Genomic DNA, 10913 nt, shown 5'->3' with positions numbered 1-10913 from the left:
AATAACCTAATTAGCACACGAAACATGCACTAATCAATGTATTAGCACTTATCAAAACTAATCCTACCATCACAATTACTAAGTAATAATATAACACTAATCATCTTTAATTTATTTACTAATGACAAAGATTAGAAGATATGGATAAGCTGGTTCGCGGGATTTTTACGAACCAGGAGCATCTAGGGGTATATTCTTTATCCATAGTTTTACTGGTCCCAGTGATCCATCCAACCATACGCCAGTGATCCACATACAAATCCAACCAACCAAACACATCCTTAAATGGAATATTACCGTAGCGTTGTTAGCCCGGCTCTATAGTAGTTCAAAATAAAAACCAAACTGAGATCAAGCACTCCATGGCTCCATGCATGATACAAGATATGTGATGTATAACATTGGGTTTAGGAAACTTTCATTGTGTGGTGGGGGAGAGAGAGAGAGAGAGAGAGAGAGAGAGAGAGAGAGAGAGAGAGAGAGAGAGAGAGAAGGTTTAGTTATTAGGTAAAGCGTAGTTAGTTCAAGTTGAACCTCATCTTATTTTTGGTAAAAAAAATCGAATTGGTTTTAATCTTTTAAAACTTGAACTTGGTCACAACGTGCTATGCAAAGTTTTAATTCAGAAACCTTAAATTACGATTTTGGAACAGGGAAAGAGAGAAAAAGTTACACGGTTTTGATCTAATTGCTCTAGCACAATTTTTTTTTAAGTACATAAAAACACAGATGGTTACAAAAACTATAACGGCTTGAACATCGACTAGGCTCCCCACTACAAGCAAAACATTTGGAAACTCCATGCTCAGATCAATGTACCAATATCCCTGTTAATTAACGAGTAATTCTTTGCACCAATGCATGCAAACCAATGTACACCTACACTCTCGTCCTAGAACTTCCACGGAATGTACAGTGCATGAAACAGTAATGGTCAGGCCGGCAGTCGCCAAGCTCTTTTTTCACATATCAAATCAGAAACTCCACGCGCATGCAGCTCTGATCTCACAAGCCTACAGCTTCACTGGCAGTCCATAGTTGTGGAAGCATCGGATGACCCCGTCGCGGCCACCAGTGACGACGACCTTGTTCCAGGCGGCCGACACCTTGGTGCTGCACTCGTCCATCCCGGCGCAGTTGACGTACTTGAGGGACGGCAGCAGCTTCTCCTCGGGCCACGTCGCGGCGCCCCTCGCGCCATCTGCCGAGAACCACGTCCCGAACGAGCAGAACTCACGGTCGCGGCAAAGCGTGGGGGTGGCCCCCTTCTCCGACGACTGGAGATCGTCTTGCTGCTGCAGCAGCCCTGGCCATGTCGCCACGGACGTGACGCCCTCCGAGAAGAAGTGCTCGCAGGAACGAACTCTTCTTGCTCCTCTGGTGGTGGTGCTTTTGCCAGCTGCTGGTCTGTCGAAGTTCCAGATGTAGACGTTGGAGTCGGCACCTGCCGACACGAGGTACTGGCCGTCAGAGGTCAGAGACGGCGGTAGCAGGACCTTGGAGCCTCGCCGTCCTGCAACGGGGACCAAATAACAATGTGTAAATTCGTACGGGCTGTGCTGTGCCTAGCCTAGGACTAGTACTAACAGGCAACAGCCGTCTCGACTGTTTTAACCAAGAGAGTCTGGCACTGGCAGGAAATCTAACCTTCAAACTTTCGGTTGATCTTAGCTCCTCCATCAGAGACTCGAATTTTAGAACCTGCTGATGCGATCATGATCCCAGCAGGATCACCGTTTGAAAACTGCGAGGCAGAATCGATTGAGCAAATGTTTCTTATGAGGAGGAGAAAAACACATTGACTGAACCAGAACAGCTAACCTGCAGGCTGGTGATCTGTCTACCAGCAGATTTCTTCTTCGTTACCTTCATTACTTTCTCCAGTTCCACGTTTTCACCTACATTCAATTCAATTTTCCTGGTTAGGAGCTATAGACTGCAATACCACGATAATCGTTTCAATGAACAAACTCATAGTAAACATCAGAAATGGATGTTGCACCTGCATGGTTATAGAACCGGCACCTCCCTGAAGCAATTCCGACAATAAGACCCTGAGGAGGGAAGAAATGCCTGGGTTAGCACCCTACTAGTGGGAAATGGTAGTAAAACTTCAGTAGCATTTTGATCAGGTTTCAACCTTTCCATCTGGCTGGTAACTCACAGCAGTTATGATATCCTTCGTATCAGCCCAGTCAACTACTCGCCTCTCTGAAACATCCCAAACACGGACTTTACCGTCTATTGAGCCACTAACGAAGTATCTTTCGTCAACCGGATTGGATTGAATGCATGTTACTGTTGGCAAATTCATCATAGAGAAGAAAAATATCAGTTTCAAATCATGATTTAGACTAGAGCCATTGAAAATATATATGTATATATATACTTCTGTACCATACCAAACCTGGAACAGAGCTACATGCAAAAAAAAAGAAACTTTTGGCTATACAAATACAGAGACTTTACTGTAGATGTCAAACGCTGCATGGTATTTGTTTTTAATCTTTGTGCATACCATAATCTCTGTGCTTGAATACTGCTAGACAGTCATCACAGCCAACTTTCCACATGCGTACAGTCTTGTCTTTAGATGACGTCAAGAGGAACTGCAGGAAATGTTAAATAGTCAATTTTCACAGAAAATTCGATACATACAGAGACAAGAACTCAGTTATATGATTTGACTGATATGAATGTAAAGCTGTTAACAGAACTTCACATGCATGTATTACTTTCACTTAATTCTCACATGTGACATGAGTGATCAAAGCATACTGGATAAAGAAAAGCTTACATTTGATTTTGACCATGTCATATCCAAGATATCACTTGTGTGACCATGAAACTCATGCAGTGGTGTCTCTGCAATGTTGAAAACTTTCTTGGGTATTATGGCAAGGGCACGTCTCTGGACTTTTCCCACCTTCATTTTCAGGCCCTTATTTCTGTCCATGGATTTGACAGGCGCCTCTCTGATGTACAAATCAGGAGAGGATTCAACTTCTTGTATCATCCAAATGCGCACAATGCAATCTTCGCCAACACTAGCTAAGTACCACCCGTGTGTACTGAACTTCATGACCCTGATTGAACCCCCGTGGGCATGGATTTCTTGGCACATGTAGAGAGCAGAGAAGTCCATCCACTTTTTGTTCTGCTGATCAACTTTTGTTGTAAACAATGTGCCTGTCTTCAGGCTTTTCATATATTTGTCATGCATACAAATTATATCTTCTCCCTTCTTCCTTGTGAACGTTCCACAAAAGCTCTTGGGATCCTTTTGCTTCTCACTAAATGCTACATTCATTCCCCTTGCAGGATCACGACCACTGCCCTTCTGCAAGAACTCATGAACAAGCTGAGAGAAACTAAGAAAACCTTCTGACTGATTTATATTCATGATTCTGTCTGTTCCAACCTCATCAAGTATTCCGGTCAGTTCATGGTGCTCGCTTTCATGAAGCACAACACTGTTCCTAGTACTATCTGGTGCTGATGCACAATGAGAAAAAGACGGCCGATATGAAGAACAGATGCTATTAATTCTCTCCTCCAGGTCACGAAATGCACGATCAGCCAAAATTTCTCCCTGCCACTGCGAAAAGGTGATTCCATTAGGAATAGGTTTAACAAAGCCCATCCCAATCAGGAATCTGTGCCGCCTTTCACTGACACTCATCAATTCACTTGTCCAGAGCTCATCCTCAGGTCCCCATGATGCTGATAATTGGTCACTTGTGCTGCATCTAGCTGAAAAATATGTTGAACTTCTTATATCATCAGATGTCTCCAAGAATATGTCATCCTGTCCATCGCAATTGGACATTTTCCTCAAGCTGCTATGTACTAAGAAAACCTATCACCATGTAGGATGACACCTCCACATAGCCACAGTATAAATCGATGGTGATAAAACTGCCAAAAAACATGAGAAAATGTAGAGTGTCAGGTCCACATCATGCGGTTATAGAAGAAATCATGATTTACAAAGCTTAGCAATAAGGACGGCAGATACGGTATCATAGAAAGGACTAGGTATTTCAAGAATTAGAACAAATTCCACAGCATCGAATTGATCAATAAAGGAAAATGAACACAATTACACATCAGACGAGATGACTACATAAACAGGCTATAGGACATCACAACACAGATGCAACGAGTAGATCAACATAGTGAGAACAGATGGTACTAAAACTTGCCACACACATGTACATATTTATACCCTACTGCTCAGTCAAACCAAAGCGCAAGTGTGGCAAAACCACAAAATCCTGAGTTTCAAAAAAAACAGAAAACACAAAATCCTGGAGGAACATAGCAGGTTGCCGCTTCCTACAAGAAGGCACTTTTTTCTCAAAATACGCAGAAAAATATGCATCATTATATTAGAGACAGGAAATAGTTTTACAATCAGCGAATCCTACATCATCGTGGAGAACTGCTGCTCTTCCCAAACACTAAACAAGTTGCACTTACAACGGCCATATTTGGATGCAAAGTATTATTAGAGTATATATTGGATAAATATTGTGCTGTTGCAAATTAGTTTGGTTTTTGGATGTTGCCATTTGTTTGGATGCAACAGACCTTTAACTTTCCAAACCACTGTATTGCTACAGCCTTTTAACTCCATTCGAAACTTGTTTTTTCTAAACCACAGTTGTACATGCCTTAGGTTTATAAAACAATAGTTGCTTGATATCGTAGTTTTCTAAAACAAAAGCATCAAAACAATCAGTTCCTTAGAGGATGCTACAAGCCTCCAAACATCGTGATTTAGCTACTCGCGTGAGTAACCATTCCTTCCAAAAACAAGTACTTATATCTTTTATTTTTTTCCCCAAAATATGAAAACTTGAAGAACCCACAAGATCCCACCCGACAAGTTAATTAACGAGGACCAATTAGGAGCTGGTCCGCCATAAATTAAACCAATCCAGAGCTGACCAAGATGTTTAATGAGAGATGTGATGGATTTTCCCCTTATATTGTTTAATTTATGATGAACAGTTTAGAAGTCCATATATTTCAGACAAATGGAATATTAAACAACACAAATGAGCGAAAACACCACTAGATTGCTTGGCCAGTACCGCAGCTATGCCCGCGCCAACCAGTGTTGGAACCTCTCATCTGGTCATTCCTATCCTTCGTAATTGATAACTACCCACCCCTATCCTTCTTAATAGATAATTGATTGGTCTCCCTCTATTCAAAATATAAATGATGTTTGAGGCAGCTAAGGGCTTCCCCAATGCAAGCTGATAACATTGTTGGCTTCAACTGAAACTGCTATCCACATAGACATAGAAGAAACGGAACGGATTAACACAAACTACTCTTGAGGTCAAAAAGGGTCCATTTCCACCTTTTTCTCATCCCTCCTCCCTCTCAGCTACCTCACCTTTTGTCAAACCAGTGAAACTCTTTTCCCCGATGCACTCCAGGAAGCATGTATAACTTTTAGATAAGGTCAACCCCAATGCACTAACATGGTTGTTAGCCTCGTAGGACCACGTAGCCTCGAACACCACGTGGAGGAGAGAGGACGAGGGAAGGTGGTTTGGCAGTGTGTCAGGGTGGCTTGGTCAGTGAAAGTAAAGGTTTGAGGAGAGAAGAAGGTGCGTGAGAGAAAGGAAGGCTCGTAGTCATGTTGTCGTGCCACGTGTCCCAGATGAAGCAGAAGCCCTTCCACTGAACATCTAGCTCGTGTTGGCCTACGTTGGTGTTGCTTTAAAACATTAGTCCCCCACCCCTATCCTTCTTAATTGATAATTGATTGGTATGGCTTGGAGCCATATACTCCCTCTATTCAGAAAATAAATGATGTTTGTGGCAGCTAATAAAGGCTTCTCCACCACAAGCTAAATAACATCGCTTCAACTGAAAACTGCCATCCACATAGATATAGAAGAAACGGATCCATGTAGACATAGAAGAAATGGAAAGGATTAACATAGACTATTGCATTAAAAATGGTCCCTTTCACCTTTCGCTCATCCCTCCTCCCTCTCACCTAAGGCCCTCCACAGCGTTGTTTCAGAGTGATGCTAGAAGATGAGAGAGAGTGTTCGGGAGTCACTCCGCATGCTGCAACAAGTGATGCCAATGCCAGAAATTTTGGAAGCGGAGCAAGTAGTTGCTACGGTGCCAACTTTGTAAAAATGTATATTTTATTTGTATCATCCAATCATGCTGCAAGGTGTGTCCAGGCTTGGGGAGAAAGACAAACTGTGTCAGTGTTGTTGGGCCCAGCAAGTAGTGCCATCACGCTGTAGCCCGGGAGAGTGATGCCTTCTTTTCAGGTATGGGACCCATTATTTTTGAGGCTGCACTCTCACACTGTGGAAGGCCTAAGCTTAGCTTTTTGTCAAACCAATAAAGCTTTTTTTTTTGCCGAGATCTAACTTTTAGATACAACCAGCATCAGCGCATCAACATGATTGTTAGCCTCGTAGGGCCACGTAGGCTCGGACGCCACGTGGAGGAAAGAGGGAGGGGGGAGGGTGGTTTGGCAGTGTGTCAAGGTAGCTTGGACAGAGAAAGTAAAGATTTGAGAGAGAATAAGGTACAAGAGAAAAAGGAAAGCTTGTGGTCATGTTGTAGCGCCGCGTATCCCAGATGAAACAGTACCCCTTCTACTACATGCATTGTGTGAGACCCAGCACATTGGGCCAGTTGGAGGAGAGCTGAGCCAGCTTAAAAGCCTGGACCTGGGAGGCTGTTAACTCCGGATCAATTCTTTTGCGCAAAGCGAAGACGAAAGTGCAAGAAAGTTAATTAGCAGGTGTGGTTCATTCAACGTGTAGAGTGGGCCTTAGCCATCTTCCCGAGTCAGGGCGCTACAAATGATAATCAGAGCCAACTCTCGCGGTTACACGGTTGCGTATGGTCTGAAAGCCTAAATAGGTTGTGTATGGCTCCTGTGAGGGCATGACACTTGGGCCGGGGAACTAGAAATACGAACATGGCCAAGAGAATCGGTCCTGAACATTTGTCCTACTAGGTAGCTTGGTTCAGCGTTCGACGAGGACGTCGAATCCTTTGAGGGTGGGTGGATGTGAGACCTAGCCCATTGGGCCAGTTGGGCCGGACCGAGTTCACGACACTGTAGCTTCAAGGAAGCTGTAGCAGCACGGAAAACAGTGTAGCGCCGAAGTTTAGTATACTGAAAGTTGGAGGAGAGCTGAACCAACTTAAAAGCCTGGACCTGGGAGACTGTTAACTCCGGATCAATTCTTTTGCGCGAAGCGAGGACAAAAGCGCAAGAGAGTTAATTAGCATGTGTGATTAATTCAACGTGTGGAGTGGGCCTTAGCTCTCTTCCCGGGTCAGGGCGTTACACATTGCAACAATAACTACACATTATATGGCAGCAACTTTTTTTCAAACCTCCGGTTCGTGTTGGTCTACATTGGTGTTGCTCTAAAACACTTGTTCTCCATCCCTATTCTACTTAATTGAAAATTGATTGGTATGGCTTCGAGCCATATACTCCCTCTGTTTGAAATATAAATGATGCTTGAGGCAGCTAAGGGCTTCCCCAACTCAAGCTAATAAGATTGATGACTTCAACTGAAAACTGCCATCCACGTAGACATAGAAGAAATGCAATGGATCAACACAAACTACTCGAGGTCAAAAATGGCTCCTTTCACCTTTTGCTCATTCCTCCTCCCTCTCTACTAGCGCACCTTTTGTCAAACCGGTGAAACTCTTTTGCCTCAACGCACTCTAGGAAGTATACATATAAATTTTAGATAAGGCATAACTGTTTTATAAAGGCCTGTTTGGTTCTCTAGTCCATGGACTGAAAATTTTAGTCCACTTTAGTTCATGAACTAAAAGTGGACTAAAATGGTGTTTGGTTCCTTGAACTAAAATGGACTAAAGTGGAGAGAGGGGGCAATAAATGAGAGACATGGGTGTCCCCAACACCTTTTAGTCCATTTTAATCTAGTTTTGTGGACTAAAGGACTAAAGGATTTTAGTCCACTTTTAGTCCAAGTGTTTGGCTGTTTAGTCCAACTAAAATGCAGATTTTAGTCTAAAATGCTTTAGTCCATGAAAACCAAACATGCCCTAGGACCAGCCACATACATACAAACGAAGTTGTTAGCCTTGTAAGACCACGTACGTAGACATAGGGGGGGAGGTGGTTTTGGCAGTGTGTCCGGGTGGCCTGGTCAGGAAAAGTAAAGGTTCGAGGAGAGAAAAAAGGTGAGTGAGAGAAAACACACCCCTTGTACTTCTCTCTATTTGTGTTTACTTGTCAGCAATTTTTTACTGTAGCAAATTTGATCATCTGTTTTTTCTTCTAAAAAAATCTTAGATACTTCAATGTATATAACACTAATGAAGTATGTTCAATAAAGAATCATATATGTGAAAACTTGATGTATCTAAAAATCTTTTACAGGAAAAAAAACGTGCGACCAAAATTGCTACAGTAAAAACTCAGTGACAAGTAAACAAAAACGGAGGTAGTACTACATATGATGGAACGATAGCTGTTTGAGTTGCTCAAAGCCTACATATAGCAGCTGGTGTTGGTCTGCATTGATTTTGCTCTTAAACATTTGTTCTCCTCTGCAAGGTATTGAGACCACTAATCCACATGAGCTTAGCCCGTGTTCAGTTCCAAAAATAGTTTCAAAAAGGTGCTACAGTAACCGTCACATCGAATCTTGCGATACGTGCATGGAGCATTAAATGTAGACGAAAAAAAACTAATTGCACAGTTTGGTTGAAAATCGGAAAACGAACGTTTTGAGCTTAATTAGTCCATAATTGAATACTATTTATCAAATAAAAACAAAAGTGTTACGGTACCCAAATTTCAACTTTCCCTCCGACACACCCTTGCACAAACACAAGGGGCGGAGGTTCCTTAAACCCAATGTGGGATCCCAAGGCAAGGCAGGCTTTGGCCGCCCCGCCGCAGCCATGTCAGGTCGAAGCAATCCCGCCGCCCTGCCTGCGAGGCTGCGCCAGGATAGGAACACGGCAGAGATGACGGACAGCTGCCCTCCCTTTGGTTGCCAGTTTGCTGTAGACAGAGCGAGGTGACAGTAGCAGGAGTTGAGGAGTGGCGGGGTAGGCGTGTGGCGGCGGCGTAGTACTACTCCTAGTAGTAGCCAGCGAGCAGCGTGGCACTCTGCCGGTGCCGTGCCCTGCCCTGCCCCTCGCCGCCGGCTGGCTGGGTACAGGGTGGGCCGCGGGCGTGCATTAAAAAGCCTGCGCCGCCGGCGCGCCAGACACGGATCTCCCCGCCCGCGTTAAAGGAGCAGTCTTTTCCGCCGGTACGGCGCTGTTCATTAGAGCTGGGGACAATGGGAGAAAGAAAAAACGAGCCGTCGAAATCAAAAGAGAATAAAAAAAGGGAGAGCAAAGTTCAGTCTGACTCTGAGCCGTCGTCCCCACTCCCAACGGTGGCCAGAAGCGCTTCAACGGGCTCGCCGCTCGAGTTCAGCCTCGCATGGTCACCGAGAAGTGTGGGAACTCCGGACGCATGGCTGTTTTCGGTGGCCGGAAATCACGCACGGTGAAACAGGCAGAAATTTTCAGTTGCGGAGCAGTGGAACAGACGCTCAGGTAACTGACGGCTACTCCATGCTATCAGGCTCTCAAGGATGACAGGAGATGCCTGATGAGTTTAAGGTTAACCACGCCAACAGTCAAGTCTAGTCTACAAGACAAAAATCGATCTACGCAGTCGGACAAGGCGAAGAACACAACAGCTGTATCTAGTACGTAAAACCCCCCAACCCAGCGTCGCGAGAATTCCTGCGATCAGAACAGAACCGATTCATGACTGCCCTGCTGCGCTGCACGGCACTGTTCCATTGAGATCGGAACGGAATTCGCGCACGCACCCCCCGGAAAAAGAAAAAAAAAAAGAAGATGAACGCGAGCCCGATCCCATGGCATCCCCACCACCGCCGCAGGAATTAGAGCATAACCACGACGAAATCAAAAGCACCGAGCAGCACTTACCCACAGATCGCCGAACAGGATCCCCGCAGCCGATCGAACAAGAAGAAATTCTGCTCCGTCGATCCTCGGGAGTCGCGCAACGCAGCCCAGCCCAGTGAGCGCCTCCAGAAAGCCGACCCTCTGTCACTGGTGCCGTGGTGCGAGTGCGACGCTCTCCCCCAGTCTGCCCTGCCCACCGAACGAACCGACCCCTAGGTGTCTGTTTATATCCCGTGCGCCGCCGCGGCTCGGGTCTTTCTTCCCCTTTCCTCGTGTCCCCGGGGGCAGCTGACAGGTGGGTCCGGTCGTATTTTGTCCACGTGGACTTTCTACCTTTCTGCTCAAGCGGTCAAGGCAGCCCGTAACGCTCCGTGGTGTGGGTTTCGTTCCACTTTCCACACCGAAATACAAAGCCTCGCCGCCGCTGGGTGGGGTGGTCGTCGATTGCAGGTATAAAGTAATGTAATTTCGACGGTGAGGATTGTCTCACTTGCACGTGGATTATGGACTTGATGATGAATACAGGGGACTGGATGAATATCTAACGGAGTGCGATAATATAATGAACAAAATGATTTTCTTAGATCCTGCCCAATTCTAATGGGATCGCGCCATATGCTAATACAGCTGTGCTATTAATGTGTGGGCATTTTATTTATTTATGTTTTTATATGTGTGTTTAATTCACTGCTGGTCTACTTTGGCATTCCGTACGCAGCTGTGTGGGCGCTGGCTGGAGATGCTAAATGCTAGGGATGAAAACCATCGGAAATGGTCGGTTACGATATTTACTATGCTTTCGTACACGCGTATACTCTTGCTCTGTCGGGCGTTAGTACAATAACGCATAGCCGTTTTCTTGCTGGGGCGGACACGGGTTTTTCTCTAAAGGCGAAGACTCTGAAGTGGACGAACACTCGGCCTAGCGGGCG

At 45.0% G+C, this 10913-nt stretch overlaps 1 protein-coding gene across 1 annotated transcript; it reads right to left on the bottom strand.

The window, feature by feature from the left end:
• Positions 1 to 822: 822 nt before the first annotated feature.
• LOC136473631 (uncharacterized WD repeat-containing protein C18H10.05-like) lies at positions 823 to 10125 on the bottom strand. The gene is made up of 8 exons (XM_066471279.1): positions 10003 to 10125; positions 2798 to 3918; positions 2519 to 2609; positions 2141 to 2298; positions 2003 to 2054; positions 1822 to 1898; positions 1648 to 1744; positions 823 to 1513 (listed from the first exon to the last, which is right to left on the bottom strand). Exons 2-8 carry the CDS (start codon positions 3827 to 3829, stop codon positions 1014 to 1016), a joined length of 2007 nt encoding a protein of 668 aa, XP_066327376.1. The 5' UTR covers positions 3830 to 3918; positions 10003 to 10125; the 3' UTR covers positions 823 to 1013.
• Between the last annotated feature and the right edge of the window lie 788 nt (positions 10126 to 10913).

This window comes from Miscanthus floridulus, chromosome 8, assembly GCF_019320115.1.
Source record: "Miscanthus floridulus cultivar M001 chromosome 8, ASM1932011v1, whole genome shotgun sequence".
Taxonomy (NCBI): domain Eukaryota; kingdom Viridiplantae; phylum Streptophyta; class Magnoliopsida; order Poales; family Poaceae; genus Miscanthus; species Miscanthus floridulus.
The sequence above is the reverse complement of the archived record's forward strand: the minus strand, read 5'-3'. Positions and strand labels throughout refer to the sequence as shown.